Raw genomic sequence first — 17,207 nt, 5'->3', positions numbered from 1 at the left:
CCCCCCTTCCCCCTCCCTCCTCCCCCCCCTCCCTCCCCCCCTCCCCCCCTCCCCCCCCCCCGACTTCCCAGAGCTAAATACAAGGTATATATATAAAAAGCAATCATAAACAATCATATACTAACAACTATAAACTCTAAAATCCATCACTCTCTAGCTTATATAGGATAAAACAAGCCTTAATAATATTGAATATGTATAAAAAGAAACTAAAATAAGAAAAGGGAAAAAAAACGAAAGAAGACTTATTCAAATGCTACATAAAACTTCTTAACCCTATACTTGTTCTGGATAAACTCAATCCATTTTCTCCATTCCATAATATAGCGTTCTTGCGAACGATCTTTCAAATAGGCCGAGATCTTCGCCATCTCTGCCAGGTCGGAAACCTTTAAAGTCCACTCTTCTATGGTCGGCAATTCCACTTTCTTCCAATATTGACCTATCAAAAGTCTTGCCGCCGTAATTAAGTTCAACATCAACTTGGTGTCCACAACTGTAGCGTCTGCAATTATTCCCAACAAAAAAAGTTGCGGACAGAACTTTATCCTCTGTTTAAAAATCTTCTGCATATTCCACCAGACTTTTATCCAAAAAGCCTTAACCTTCTTACATGTCCACCATATATGAAAATATGTTGCATCTTCATCACCACACCTCCAACATTTAGGCTGATAATTCGGATACATACTTGCAAGCTTTTTAGGATCCAAATGCCATCTATAAAACATTTTGTAAAAGTTCTCTCTTAGATTTTGAGCTTGAGTAAATTTTACGTTCCTCACCCAAATCTTTTCCCACGTGTCCATTGTGATAACTTCCTGGATGTTTTGGGCCCATTTTATCATACAATCCTTAACAAGCTCTGTTTCTGAGTCAATCTCTATCAATGCAAGATATATCCGTTTGATATGTGCTGGTCCCTGATTTCTAATTTGCTTTATCAAATTTTCATCAATCATTGCAAATCCATTTTTCTGATCTTCTTTCCACCTGGCCCGTAACTGAGTATATTGAAACCAATTTTGAACAACCTTCTCTTCTCGCAAGAGGCTATATGATTTCAAACACCAAACATTTCTTTCCAAACTGAGGATCTCCTTGTACGTAGTCACATCATGTTTGAAGCCAGCATGAATATTTTCTATTGCGTGTTTTGGAATTGCCCACAATGGTATCTTGCAGCTTAACTTATGTCTATACTTCTTCCAAACTCTCAGCAATGCCTGTCTTAAAATATGCACCCTAAACACGTTGTCTACCTTCTTATCATACAACAAATATGCATGCCAGCCAAACAACAAATCATGGCCCTCAAGATTTAATAACCTCCCTTGCGTCAAATTAATCCAGTCACTTATTCCTACTAATGCAGCAGCTTCATAATATAATTTAAAATTAGGCAATTTAAGGCCACCTCTCTCACGAGTATCCTGCATAATCTTAAGTTTAACTCATGGTTTTTTCCCTGCCCACACAAATTTGTTGATACCTCGCTGCCATTCCTCCAGATTAGAATCTTTCTTAAGAATCGGTATCATTTGAAATAAAAATAAAAATTTAGGCAGGACATTCATTTTTACTGCTGCAATCCGTCCCAACAAAGACAATTGCAATTTTTCCCAACTCTCCAATTCTTTTTGAATTTTCCCCCATAGTTTTTCATAATTATTTTTATATAGTTTTGTATTAGAGGGCGACAAAATCACCCCCAAATATTTAACCCTTTTAACAATCTCAAATCCAGTTAATCCTTCTAAAAGGGCCTTTTGCGGTGTTGTCATATTTTTGGCCAAAATTTTTGTTTTTTGTACATTAACCTTAAATCCAGAAACCTTCCCATATTGTGTTATTATCTCCATCAGGTCCACAACAGAGTTCTCTGGCTGGGTCACTGTAACAACCAGATCGTCTGCGAATGCTCTCAATCTGTAGTCCTGATCTCCAATTTGAATCCCCTTAATTTTTTCCGAATTCCGAATTTTAACCAATAATATCTCTAATGTTAACACAAATAACAAGGGCGATAACGGACACCCTTGCCTTGTGCCCTTCTCAATATTACATGCTTCTGTCAAGCTATTATTAACTATAATTCGGGCAGTTTGTTTTTGATATAATGCCCTAATCGGTTGTAAAAAATTTTCCCCAAAATCCATTTTGTCTAAAACTTTCAACAAGAATTTCCAATTCAATTGATCAAAAGCTTTTTCAGCATCTAAAAAAATTAGCACCGCAGCAATCTGGTTGTTCCTTTCCAAAAACTCTAACACATCAACTATATGCCTCACATTATTTTTCATTTGCCTACCACTAATAAACCCCGTTTGATCCCCATGAATCACCTGTTGCAGAACCCTCATCAGTCTATTAGCCAAAACCTTAGCAAATATCTTGTAGTCTGTGTTTAAAAGCGATATCGGTCTATAATTTTTAACTTGAGTAGCATCTTGGTCTTCCTTCGGAATCAAAGAAATAAAAGCTGTTCTCCAAGACGGTGGCACCTTTCCCCCCCTCTGGATTGTCTGGAACAGTTCCTTTAACGGTTTTATCATTTCTAATTGTAAATTTTTGTAATAGGCCGCAGTCAAGCCATCCGTACCTGGTGCTTTATCCACCTTCAATTCCTTAATTGCTGTAAAAATTTCTTCTTCTGTGATCAGTTGATTAATCCCTTCTTTTTGTACTTGCGTAAGAACCGGGATGCTAGCATTTTCCAAATACATATCAATGTCTTTTTCATTAATTTTCTCCTTAGCATATAATTTAGAATAAAAATCCACAAAAGCGTCCTTGATAAGGTCCTGTTGAAACACAACCCTTCCTTTATGCTCAATCTTGTCTATATTAGAAGCCCTTTGTTTTTTCCTCAATCTATAAGCTAACCATCTACCTGGTTTATTAGCGTTGCAGAAAGTATTATGCCTGGCAAACCGCAGATTGGTTGCCACTTGGTCAGCCATTAATTTATCAAATTGTCCTCTTAACAATTTAATAGCCTCCTTAGTCTTTACATCCTCTGAGTTCAAAATCAAAGCCTTTTCTTTTTCCTTTATTTCGTTCTCCAGTTCTTTCCTCCTAGCTTCCACAGCACGTCTATGTTTGTTATTCATATATATCAACACCCCTCTCATGTATGCCTTGCTAGCATCCCACACCATATCCATAGAGGTACCTTTGTTCATATTAGTTTCAAAAAAATCCTTCATCCGCTGTTTGCATTCTTCCACATTTCTCTGATTTCTAAACAAATTCTCATTTACGCGCCACGAGCGCCTATCTCTTTTCTCCTTATCAATCTCTAACCAAACTGGACTATGATCAGAGATAGTTCTTGCACAAATCTTCACCTTTTTAGTCCTCAAAAAAAAGTCATTAGTCACCAAAATAAAATCAATCCTCGAAAAAGATTGATGTCTATCAGAATAAAAAGTATAATCCTTTTCCTGCAGGTGTCTCTCACGCCAAATATCTCGCAGTTCCAAGTCATCCTTCATTTCAAAAAAAGATTTAGGCAGTCTAGCATGACTTGGAATGCGCTTAAAAGCTCCAGCCTTATCCATCTGTACATCCAAAACATCATTCCAGTCCCCCATAAAAATAAAAGATTTATAATCCAACTGGGTAAGCTTTGTATGAAGTAAACTAAAAAAGTCAGCCTGTTGTTGTTGTTGATTAGGGGCATACAGTCCAACTAAAAGCGTCTTTTTGCCTTCTAGCAACAAGTCTATCAGTACGTATCTTCCATGCTTGTCTGCTTCAATTAAGTCCGCTGTTATGGCACTTTTAATATAAACAACCACTCCATTTTTCTTATTCATTGCAGAGGCAACAAAGTGCGTGCCCAGTCTTGAGTTCAATAAAAACTTTTGGTCCATAACCCTAATATGCGTTTCTTGCAAACATATAACATCTATCCTGAATTGTTTTAAATATTGAAAAACTTTCTTTCTCTTCTGTGGTGAATTTAGTCCATTAACGTTCCAAGTCAAAAATTTAGTTGCCATGCATATCTTCCCAAAGCTCTTGAAGCACTGCTTTGATAGGACTATCTTCTTTAGGCCGTGCTCCTCCCACTGCTTGGCTATGAGTACGTTGTGAAGATTCTGAAAACTTTTGCTGGTCTTGTTCTTTTATTTTCTTTGCTCTTTTTAAAGCAGCACGCGTTACCCTTTGCTCTCTAGGATCATCCAAAGAAGTTATAGCTTGATCTCCTCCAGCACCATTTTCCTCTGTTTCATCCTCTTGATGTTCTCCTTCTCCTTCTCCAGATCCCTTTGCAGCTTCCAGAAGTGTTAATGGGGTTGCTTTTAAAACAGTATTGTAGAAATCACGCGCTTGCTTCACAGTAATCAGCCGATACCTTTTACCTTCATACATCACCATCAGCCCGTCTGGAATCTCCCATCTGAACCTTACATCTCGTTGCTTGAGCTCTTGCACAAGAAATGTATAGTCCTTCCTCCTCCTTAAAATCTTTGGAGGAATTTCTTTTAAAACCAAGACTTCTTGATCAGCAATCACAACTTTAGCATCATAGGCAGCTTGTATAACTTCATATCTAATTTCTCTTTTTGCAAAGTAAACCACCACATCTCTAGGCAACTTTCTCTGTCTGGCAATCCATGAGTTAACACGGAACACTTTATCCATAGCTGCTCTTATTTCAGATGCTGGCTGGTTCAATACCACTTCGAAAGCCTCAGAAACCAGCTGCTTTAAATCTTCCTTAATGTTCTCTTTTAAACCTCTGATTCTAACAGCAAACTGCATCTGGTAATATTGAGCAAGGCTTAACTCCCTTTCCATTTTATCTCTTAAATTTTCATTCTCCCGTACTTTAACTTCTAATATTGCATTCTTTTGAGTCAGATCATCCACTTTTTCATCTAGATCTTCCACACATTCCGCCACTTTATGCACTGAAGACAAAATGTCTACCTTCATCACGCTGAACTTCTGTTCCATCCTCTCTTCCATTCTCTCCTCCAGTTTCTCCAATTTCTCCTCCATCTGTGCAAATTTATCACCCATTGATTGATTAATTGATTCCAAAAGTACCTGGGCATGTTTATCCAAAGCATCTCGTAAGTCCTTCGGTGTCAGTACATCAGGAGGGTGCAACGCCTGTAATGATGATTGTTGCACCGGAGAAGATCCACCACTCCGAAGAGTTTTAGGGGGAGGTTTAGCCGCCATCTTTTACTTTTCAATTGTGACGCACTTTCACTTAAAGTTTAAAAAGTCCATCAAGCTCGAGAGTATAATAAAATAATCCTCTTCACCTTTTCCTCTTGTACCGCTCTGCCTGCTCCTTTAATCCATAGTCCTTTCTTCAGGCAGGGGTGGTCGCAGACGCCTGGCTCTGCTCCAAGAAGTCCGGAGCAGAGACGCCGGCCAGCTGGGAGCAACCCAGGCTTCGGGGGAGTTCAATCCTTCAGCCGCCCAAGCTCCAAGCTCAGGCGGCCCCGGAGAACTCTACCCCTACCTGGGGCCTCACCCCCTCCTCTTCTCCCGAGGAGGGGGCTTTAAATTCGCCCGAACAGCTGATCGGCGCTGTTTCGGGCGAAAAAACAACAGCTGAGCCGCGGGCAGCCCGGGAAGGCTGTCTCCGTCGCCGTGGAGCCACCGGAAGCCCAAGGCTGCTGTTATTTAATGATAGCTCCTGACCTAGGTAGTTTTGAAAAGCAATTTTTAAAAACACAGAAAAGAGGTCTGTTGAATTAATCTCAGTGTAAAGTGCCTCACAAATAAAAATCTGGAATGTTAATGAATATCAAGGAGCAAGAATGAGGGAGCATCCATAGACGGTATGTATTTCAGAGGTATTTAATTCACCAATGGGAAATAAAATTTTGCTATATTTTCAGACTGATTAAAACTCTTCTGATGGTTTTATGTGTTGTTGGGTGGTATGATCTCCACAGTTTAATCCCTGAAGATTTTAGAACACTACACAAAACTAGGAGGTGTAGAGATGCCCTACATACAACTTCGAAATTACCATACTTTTATGGGACAAGGATGCAAAGTGATGGGAACTTTATCACATAGATTGGTGGGATTTTTCTTGTTCTTCCCCAGGCTTAGTTGGAATATTCTGGAAAGTGTGTGCATGTGCATGCATGTGTTTTAACTATATTAAATCTATTGGGAGAGTTGCGCTACAGTTTTGTAATGCTTCTCTCAAAATGACATGGGACGATCTTCAGCAATTGAAAAAACTAACCTTTTCAGCAGTGATTGGTCAGGCATTGGTCGCGCTGGTGAATGATCTCTGGAGGGCTAGGGACAGGGGTTGCTCCTCTGTCCTGGTCCTATTAGATCTCTCAGCGGCGTTCGATACCATCGACCATGGTATCCTACTGCGGCGTCTCGGGGCTGGGAGTGGGAGGCACTGTTCTACGGTGGTTCTCCTCCTACCTCCAGGGCCGCTCGCAGTCGGTGTTGACAGGAGGGCAGAGATCCGCCCCGAGGTCTCTCATTTGTGGAGTTCCTCAGGGGTCGGTTCTCTCGCCTCTCCTGTTCAACATCTATATGAAGCCGCTGGGCGAGATCATTCGTGGTTTTTGGGTGGGGTATCATCAGTACGCTGATGATACCCAACTTTTTCTTTCCACCCCGAACCAACCCAGTGATGCCCTCTCCGTGATGTCCCGGTGCCTGGAGGCGGTTCAGGTCTGGATGGGGAGAAACAGGCTTCGTCTCAATCCCGCCAAGACTGAGTGGCTGTGCATATTGGCATCTCGGGTTAACCAAGTTATTCCATCCTTAATGATGGGGGTGAGGTGTTACCCCCCGTCGATAGGGCTCGCAACTTGGGCGTCCTCCTGGATTCACGGCTCAATTTCAAAGACCATATAGGAGCCGTGACCAGGGGGGCTTTTGCTCAGGTTCGCCTGGTGCGCCAGTTGCGTCCCTATCTGGACCGAGACGCCCTACGCACAGTTACTCACGCGCTTGTGACCTCCCGTTTGGACTACTGTAACGCTCTCTACATGGGGCTGCCCTTGAAGACCACTCGGAGGCTTCAACTGGTGCAGAATGCGGCCGCGCGAGTTGTAATGGGGGTTTCCCGATACTCCCATGTAACACCTCTACTCCGTGAGCTGCATTGGCTTCCGGTTGCCCTCCGGGTGAAATTCAAGGTGCTGGTTATCACCTATAAAGCCCTACATGGCCTGGGTCCGGGATATCTGAGGGAACACCTGCTGCCGGCATCAAACGCCCTTCGCCCAGTGCGCTCCCACAGGGAGGGTCTGCTCAGGGTCCCGCCGGTAAGAGATTGCCGGCGGGTGACACCCAGGGATAGGGCCTTCTCGGTGGGAGCGCCTGCCCTCTGGAACCAGCTGCCGGTGGAGCTGAGAACTGCCCCCGACCTCCGATCATTCCGCCGGGGCCTGAAGACCTGGCTCTTCGAGCTCTCGGGCCCAGACTGAGGAGAAATTTTTAATTTGGGGTTCTTTTTAATTGAGTACAGGGTCAATTTAATATTTTTTAATTTGGTTCTTAATTTTTGTATTTTGGATTTTTAATTCCCTGTAAACCGCCCTGAGTCCTCAGGGAATAGGGCGGTATATAAATATAACTAAATAAATAAAATAAATAAATATTTACAGGGGTTTAGGAAAGTGCAGGCTGGTACAATGGCCCAAAAGGTGGGCCTATCTTGGGATCCCTGAAGTCAAATGGGGTTTTTTTTATGCAGGAGGCTTAGGTAGCCTGTTTTGAGTTTCAGGATGGGTTGAGAAAGATTAGGACTCCAAGATATAGGCTGCAAATATGTAGATGACCTTGAAAAGGTGGCAAAGAGTACAGACAATTCTGTATTTAGATTTTTCACCATTTCCATTTTAACTTTGTTGCAATTGTGGTATACTGATTACATTCCTTTCTGTGGGTTGTTGTTGTTGTTTTTTGCATCTAAACATCTTCCTAATTTCTGAATATACTGATGTGCTATTTTTGATGGCAGACCTGTTCTGTTGTACGTGAAATGTACAACAAGCATTTTGAGGTGTTTGTTGTATATCTGTGACATATGCAAGCATTGAAAACATGCTTTTGGCCTCCCTATTCCAAGATGTTTACTGTCTTTCACAGTATTTCTTACAGTAACAAAGTTTTATGTATGTGTATGTGCTTAGGCATATACAGGTAGTGCTCAACTTACAACCCCTATTGGGACTGGAACTTCTGTCAAAGATGATTAGAGGTCTGGAGGCTAAAATATATAAGGAATGGCTGCTGGAATTGAGTATGTGTAGTTTAATGAAGAGAAGGGTGAGGGGTGACAGGATAGCAGTGTTCCAATATCTCAGGGGCTGCCACAAAGAAGAGGGAGTCAAGCTACTCTCCAAAGCACCTGAAGCCAGGACAAGAAGCAACAGATGGAAACTAATCAAGGAGAGAAGCAACCTAGAACTAAGGAAAAACTTCTTGACAGTTAGAACAATTAACTAGATGACCTCCAAGGTCCCTTTCAACATTATTATTGTTATTGTTAATGAAGTTGTTAAATGAGTCGTGCTGACTTTATGACCCTTTTTTGACATGGCTGTTAGGCAAATCATACTGTGCTAAAGCAAATCTGGCTTTCCCCATTGACTTTGCTTGTCAGAAGCCCCAAGGAAGGTTGTAAATGGCAATCAGGTGACCTCGAGATGCTGCAAACATGATAAATACATGCCAGTTTCCGAAGTGCTGGAATCACAATCCCATGTCCATGAGGACATTGCAACAGTCATAAATGCATCAACCTGTCATTGGTCACTTATTAAATGCTGTCGTAACTTTGAATGGTTGTTAAGCAAATGGTTGTAAGTCAAGGACTATCTGTATAAAGGAAAGGGAATGAAAAAAAAATGACCTCATTTGATTTGGAGGGGGCAGGAGCCAGTTGGGGAAGGAAAGACTTAGCATAAAGTCTCATGAGAAAGTAAACAGTTTATTACATCTGTACATTTAAATGTCAAATGACTGTTTTTATGTCCTGGCAACTTGGAGTCACTCAACAAAAATCAGTCTTGGTTGTTTGATGTATTATTCCAAGGCCAACAGTTCATTATTTTGTCAGGAATGCAGGCATAGATAAGGATGGCTGCATGAAAGAGTCTTTCATCTTCCTGAATGAGGAGCATAACATTAAGCTGCTCCCTGTTATATCTAACCTGTACAATCACCATGGCAGGAATACTTGCCTGGGTAGATGCTAGGCCGATTAGAGCTGGACCAAAAAATCCAACCCTCTTCAGAGCATTATTATTATGTTTTTTTATTGTTTTCTTGAAGATTTTCTTTAAAAATTAAAAAACGCCCTTTTTACCTGATCATTTTTTCAGTGTCCTATGTTTCTGTCTCTCAATTGATATGACCTACATCAGAACATATTCTCAGTAACGCTGACTTCCAGTCAGTTATGATTAACTAGTTATTGTAGCGAATTTAACTCTTTCATTAGTAATCCTTGATCAGTTAGGATCTCCCACATCTCATCCACAGAAGAGAAAAAAGTAGTAATTGGAGGGAACCATGGAGAGACACAGTAGCAACAAAGATAATTTTAATGTGATAGATCAGTTTTTCTCAACCTTGGCCACTTTAAAATGGATGGACTTCAATTCCCAGGAATGCTGGGAGTTGAAGTCCACCCATCTTGAAGTGGCAAGGTTGAAAAACAATACGATAGACTTTCATACACAGGAGACTACTACACATTTTCAAGCTTTTAGGCCCAATTTGAAATTTTGCATTGTGTCCTTGTTGCCACAAAAATTGTCATGGCAGTGGGTGTAACCAGCCACAAAGTACTGGGAATACTTTCCTTTTGTTTGTAAGAAGGGTTATAAATTTTGTATTGAATGGACAGTTTCTCTTCATAGTGCCCTTTTCTGCCTCCTGGCATTCTCTGTCTTTTTCTCTCTGTGTCTCTCTCTCTGTCTCTCTGTCTCTGTCTCTGTCTCTGTCTCTGTCTCTGTCTCTCTCTCTCTCTCTCTCTCTCTGTCTGTCTCTCTCTCTCTCTCTCTCTCTCTCTCTCTCTCTCTCTCTCTCTCTCTCTCTCTCTCTCACACACACACACACACACACACACACACACACACACACACACAAAGAGAGAGAGAGAGAGTTTCCTGTCCCTCTCAGACTTCTCCACTGAACTGTCATTCCCAGACTGCCAGCTTTTATCTGAATCTTTCTTATCATTACTAGCTTCAAAGTTTTCCTGGACACAGGACACCATGAAATTCTGACCTGTAGCTACCTAGCATTTAAAAAAAATTACTATCACATATATCAGAAAAATGAAGCTAGTGCTGGTGTCCAAAAACTGGAATTCTACTTTGGAGTACTGTAATTCCAACAACTGGGTGAAAAGGTTAAGTGGGAGTGTCTATACTGAACCCCTGCACATCATCTGCCTAATCCCCACCTCGCCCCCATGCATAATGCATCAATATATGGGAGAAAACATTGCATGAAATACTAGAACTAGCAACATTAAAGGGCAACAAATTTAAATCAATCAATAAACAGTAGCTTGTTTAGTGTTTAAAAGCCTGTTGAAATAAAAGGGTTGGGAGAAGCCCTTTGTGGTCTTCTGCAATTTTAACTCCTAACGCTCCTGAAAGCTTCTGCTTTTTCTACCTGCCTGCCTACTCTTCACATAACAATGGGACAGAGATCCATCTTCTGGAATACTGTCACTTTCTCATCCATTTGACTTTGTTCTGTTTAGTTACTCAGAGTGAGCAGTAAACCAATTCTATAGATATTTATCCTGCCAAGGCAAGATAATCACCTCTTTGTCTGGCCCCTAGAAAGAAAAGCTGCAGCTGCACAGCTGAGTAGGCACCCTCACAATAATGGAAAAACAGCAGTTTTTTGGCATCAACGTTACTAATTTGTACAGTTTGCATCCTGCTTATTTATGCTAGCAGGTTTACAAGGGTGTGAATGAATGAGGTCTGTTGATGTCATTAGTGATAATAATAGTGGAAGAAGGTTTTGGGAAAAATTACAATAAATGGACTTGTGCTGGCAAAATCAGTCATGACCCTTATAGAATATCTGTGTCATGGCTAGCAGGCCTGACTTGTATCCTGAAAACCTATGCTGCTGGGGGGTTTACTGATTTCTTTTCGATAAAGTAAGCTCTTTGAAACATAGCAGCACTGCTTGTTTTGGACCAACACATTTCAAACCTAACCATTTAGAGATCAAAATATAAAATGCCATCTCCAGAAGCTTTGTTCATAAAATGACTCTACGGTAGTACAGAATTTGTATGCATTGGACTTTAAATACATTGACCTAAGCCAGGGGTAGACAACCTCGGCTCTTTTATGACTCATGGACTTCAACTCCCAGAATTCCTGAGTCAGCTATGCTGACTCAGGAATTCTGGGAGTTGAAGTCCATGAGTCATAAAAGAGCCGAGGTTGCCTACCCCTGACCTAAGCAAATGTTATGGTATATCTGTATGTGGTTTCTCCCAAGTATGATCAGTAGCCATTACAAAGCTGTTCTGTTCCATTAGAGTGTGAAAATTGTTATTGACTAAATATGTTTCCATCATCTTGCTTCCCAAGATTCCAAACTAATGTTTGTTAGATCTACCTGTGGGCTTCCTGAAAACCACATACAGTTGCAAGAAAAAGTATGTGAACCCTTTGGGATTACGTGGAGTTTTGCATGAATTGGCCATAAAATGCGCTCTAAACGTCATGGAAGTCACAACAATAGAAAAACACAGTCTGCTTAAAATAATACTACAAAAACATTAGCTTTTGTCATGTTTTAATTGAACATAAGATGGAAACACTCACAGTGCAGGGTGGAAAAAGTATGTGAACCTTTGGACTTAATAACTGGTTGACCCTCCTTTGGCAGCAATAACCTCAACCAAACGTTTCCTGTAGTTGCGGATCAGACCTGCACAACGATCTGGAGTAATTTTGGACCACTCCTCTGCACAAAACTGTTTCAGTGTAGCAATATTCTTGGGATGTTTGGTGTGAATCGCTCTCTTAAGGTCATGCCACAGCATTTCAATCGGGTTGAGGTCAGGACTCTGACTGGGCCACTCCAGAAGGCGTATTCTGTTCTGTTGAAGCCATTGTTTTGTTGAATTACTTGTATGCTTTGGGTCATTGTCCTGTTGCATCACCCATCCTCTGCGGAGCTTCAGTTGGCGGACAGATGGTCGCACGTTTTCCTGCAAAATGTCCTGATAAACTCTGGAATTCATTTTCCCATCAATGAGAACAATCCGTCCAGGCCGAGGCAGCAAAGCAGCCCCTAACCATGATGCTCCCTCCGCCATGTTTTACAGTGGGGATGAGGTTTTGATGTTGGTGTGTTGTGCCTTTTTTTCTCCACACACAGTGTTGTGTGTTTTTCCCAAACAACTCAATTTTGGTTTCATCTGTCCACAGTATATTTTGCCAGTAGTGCTGTGGAACATCCAGGTCCTCTTTTGCAAACTTCAAACGTGCTGCAATATTTTTTTTTGGACAGCAATGGCTTCCTCCGTGGTGTCCTCCCATGTACTCCATTCTTGTTTAATGTTTTCCTTATTGTAGATGTGTCAACAAAAATGTTAGCATGTGCCAGAGATTTCTGTAGGTCTTTAGCTGACACTCTAGGATTCTTCTTTACCTCATTAAGCATTATGCGCTGTGCTCTTGCAGTCATTTTTACAGGACGACCACGCCTAGGGAGAGTAGCAACAGTGCTAAACTTTCTCCATTTGTAGACAGTCTGTCTTACCATGGACACATGAACATCAAGGCTTTTGGAGATACTTTTGTAACCCTTTCCAGCTTCATGCAAGTCAACAATTCTTGATCGTAGGTCTTCTGAGAGCTCTTTTCTGCGAGGCATGGTTCACATCAGACAGTGCTTCTTGAGACCAGTAAATCCAAAACAGGTGTGTGTTTTTAAAGGGCAGGACAGCTGTCAGCAACACATCCAATATCATCACGCTGGTTGGAGTCAAGGTTGGCTCACTCCTGGCTCCAATTAGCTCTTGGAGAAGTCATTAGGCTAGGGGTTCACATACTTTTTCCACCCTGCACTGTGAATGTTTCCATCTTATGTTCAATTAAAACATGACAACAGCTAATGTTTGTGTAGTATTATTTTAAGCAGACAGTGTTTTTCTATTGTTGTGACTTACATGACGTTTAGAGCAGATTTTATGGCCAATTCATAAAAAACTCCATGTAATCCCAAAGGGTTCACATACTCTTTCTTGCAACTGTATTCCTTCTCCTGCTGTTCTTCCATAGCAATGTACTTATATACTTCTGTATCTGAACATGGAGATTTTAGATAATCATTATGAAGAACTATCAAACCTCTTTAACAGCCATTTAAAGGCATTTTGAGATAGTAGCTATCTTGGTAACTTGTGCAACACACTTTATCCATCAACGTTGTGTAAAGAATTGGTCTGTTTTGCACGGAAGAAACACATAACTACACAGGTAGTGATTGAGGTTTCCAACTTTAGTTGGCAAGCAACCCAGATAACGTTAAACCCATGTTTAAAATCAGCTGACCTAATGGAATGCTGCATAGTGCACTGAGGGAGAACTACCTGTCAATTGCTGAGGCAGCTATTTTTAAAAAGATTTAATACTCTTCTGAAATAGCATTCATCCCATGGTTTAAAAATAGCCTTAGGACATCTCATGAGTGGTGTGGTCCAGTAGGAGTTTCAGCTGGTAGGCACATGGAGGAGGGTTTTTAAGTGAATGACAGAAAAGCTTCTAAATGAATGAACTTTTATTGTCAAAGTACAACCATGTATACATTGAGATTAGCTGAGCCTCCCTTCGTGCTCCCACCCCCCAACTCACAGTGACAACAAACCCTCCATCTTATTATACCTTGTGAACTAATTGCACCACGCACCGGCCTTGCAAGTCAATTCTGCATAAAGTTTATAAAAATTATTTCCCGTTCAAAAGCCTAACAGCCCACAAAACGGGAAATAATTTTTATAAACTTTATGCAGAATTATGTCTCAATGAGTGCCTCTCCCTCCCACCGAATCATACAACCCTTCAATGCCTATCTACTGGCATGGTGAGGTTTTGCAATGAAATCTTCCTATTACTGGACCATGCAAACTCCCCACTCCCATATACCTGTCAGAATGATGACTTATTGAACTGTCCAGCTGTTGTGAGCCGTTGCACTAATTTCTCTTACTTGTTGCTTCTTCTGCAGGAGTTTTTTGAGAATCCTGCCTTTCGCCCAGATGGCATGAAGCTATACCCAACACTTGTGATCCGTGGCACTGGCCTCTATGAACTCTGGAAAACTGGGAGGTACAAAAGCTATCCTCCAAGCACCCTTGTGGATTTGGTGGCGAGAATTCTTGCCCTCGTGCCTCCCTGGACCCGAGTGTACAGAGTACAAAGGTAACATTTGCCTTGCTCATGCTAAGTCTTCACAAAATATGGTAGTGCATCAGTGGGGCTGAGATAACAAAACAGCTTGATTTCCTCATGCAGCATCTATTTCTGACTTTATTATCCTCTCAGAATAAATGTTTCTGGAAATCTGAATCCTTTAACCATCCCTCACTTCCCTGAAAGTAACTGGCAATGTTATACTTCTCCTGCTCTGTCATTCAAATTCTCATCACAAATATCAAGCCATTACATGTGATTCAGGATGAATCCACGCACTAGGCTAATGTTATGATAATTGTGGCCTGTGCTTGATAGCTCATCTGCATAACACTAAAGCTCATCTCTGATGAGTCACTATAGATTGTGGCCACTTGCATCTTAGACAGATACTTGCAAATGAGCTTTGAAAATAGAAACCAAGCTGGGGAAAGGGTAAGCAGTGATGATCTGTAGCTATTCAGCAAACGTGGATTGGCCCCTAGGCAATAAGGGATGAAGGACACACGCAACAGAAGAGCACATTGGGCAATAGAGAACAGTATTAGTGTTAAAGTACTATGTGGTGAAAGAGTGAATAAATGAGGGCATTTTCCTGGAGTAGCCAGAAAAAGGAAATGTTCTAGAGGAAGGATATTGCTAAATTGCAATCCACTGCAGCCCATCCAATGTGAGCAGTGTTATACGATGAGAGGAATAGCAGCCTCAGAATATTTGGAAGATCACACATTGTCAATTCTTATTCTACTATACATTTGAATGATTGCTATGCATATGACAGCCAGTCATATGCTGAACTATTTGCATAACTTGTTTTAGGCAAAAGAAGGAATACATTGCCTTTTTTTAGTCAAGATATTGGCAAATGCTGATAAACATTTCAGACTATTAATCCCATGTTTATGATCACCGATTTTCACCTAGTGAGGGAAGGGTATCCCATTTGTAATTGTCAGCACAGAATGCTTCTGATAACAGCTGGTCTGCTTCAGGATGGGAATTAATAAGAAGCAATGTAATTATCAAGTAATTTGTCTTTGCCTGTCACTTGATCGAAACCATTTTAGGGGACTACCAGGAATGTAATTTTTTTAAAGATATAGTCTTCAAAGCTTGGCTACCATTAAAAGAACCAGTGGGACTCTAGACAATCAGAAGAACACCTCATGGTGGTATTGTGCAACATGTTTCCTCAACGTGACCTTTTTGGTTGTATTAGATTACACTACATTAGTAGTGATAGCTTGAAATGCATGTATAGGGAAGCCTCAATGATAAAGATTCTCTTAGATTTTTCCCCTCTTTTTTTGTTTGACATAACAGCTGCCCTTTACCAGCTAAAATTCCCAGTTTATGTAGTAATAGAAGGAGGGCTCTACTCTTAAAAATGTTCATTTGTAATATTGCCATACTCAATTATTATTAGAGGAATCTTTGGGCAGGTAAACTTCAGCAAACATCCCAAGCTGTCTTTGCTGCTGGAAAATCCAGCGAGGACATCTTAAACCTTTGACATCAGTGGAGAGAGAGAAATGAGATTTGACTTTACGCTCTTAAAATTTGCCAAATTTGCATATGTGTGTATGTTGATCTTGAGTCATATCCTCTCCTAATGCAGAAACAAAAAGATGTTTCCCAGCAGATGGCCACCCAGTGCCTTTGGGCGTGCCAGTATACTGTACTGTGTCACTGTTCCAGAGATGTGATAGACTTGTCAGTGGATACTGCTATGTAGGCTACGTGCCAGGGTGCAAGAATGGTTTTATTGACATCCCTGTGGTGAATCGTGCAACACAGCCTGGCTTTCCTCAGTATTTTGGTAATTGGAAAGAAGCACAGCTCTCTGATGGCTGCCTCTGTTCTAACGTGCCTAGATGGAAATTGCATTCTCCTCCAGTGTATCTTTTAGCTGGCGCAGGGAGGTGCTTATTAACTCTTAACTGTTACTGCCTGAAGACTGTTAATGTCTGTTGACTAGATGAGGTTGTATTTAATCCCAGGACCCAGCTGAATAAATTAATGAGTGAGCTAATTATTACTGTCTTCTGGAGAGAGGAAAGGATAGGTGGTTGATGTAGAAAAGAGCAGGGGGTGAGGAAATTACGCCCCAGTGTGCCAGTGGGTGAAGAATGTTGTGATAATCTGCTTTATCCTATCACCATCAAGCCTCTTTTTTCTTCTTACATTCCCAACTTTTGTAGTCCCCTGATCTTTTTTCATTTTCCTTGCAACAAGATAGCTGTTTTCACCCAGACATATTGGAACTTTCAGAAGTTTCAGAAACGTTGTCTTTTTAGCTTCGCTTTCTCTTATACTTTACTCTCTTAAACATATGCCATGTCTTCCCCTCAAAAAAAAAACCTTCTAACATCCCTCTCTCTCAGGTCAATATTTGGCATGACCCCATAGTTCTTATCTCCAGCCCAAAAAAACCCCAAGTAGACATGGCATATGCCCAATAAAATGTTTATGTCTCTAGTCCATACTAATTTTCCTGGAAGGATGTTTTAGATCAAGTAAGGGGTTTCCTATCTCCCACTCTTTTATTTATATTTTATATTTCTTCACCATCCCACCCATATAATTATATTGCAAAAGTGTAATTCCCTTCGCTTTCCCCCCCAATAAAATGGCAGTGAATTGGGACATATGACCCACTGTTAGATGTCACTGGGTGGCCTCCTCTTAATGATTGCACCATATCACGTTTTCCTTTTCAGTTTTCTCTCTCTGCTAGACCAGCCATCTTCTATTTGATCAAAGTTTATGTTCAGTTCAACGTCTTAT

General features: G+C 41.0%; 1 protein-coding gene across 3 annotated transcripts in view; it reads left to right on the top strand.

The window, feature by feature from the left end:
• The window catches only part of ELP3 (elongator acetyltransferase complex subunit 3), a 198,205-nt gene that overhangs the window by 55,039 nt on the left and 125,959 nt on the right, over positions 1 to 17,207 (top strand). For all 3 annotated transcript variants that reach the window (XM_083348432.1, XM_083348433.1, XM_083348434.1), the window contains exon 10: positions 14,236 to 14,429. In XM_083348432.1, coding sequence (XP_083204558.1) covers positions 14,236 to 14,429 — 194 coding nt within the window. The remainder of the gene's footprint in view (positions 1 to 14,235; positions 14,430 to 17,207) is intronic.

Source organism: Vipera ursinii (genome assembly GCF_947247035.1).
Source record: "Vipera ursinii genome assembly, chromosome: 1".
Lineage (NCBI taxonomy): Eukaryota > Metazoa > Chordata > Lepidosauria > Squamata > Viperidae > Vipera > Vipera ursinii.
The sequence above is the reverse complement of the archived record's forward strand: the minus strand, read 5'-3'. Positions and strand labels throughout refer to the sequence as shown.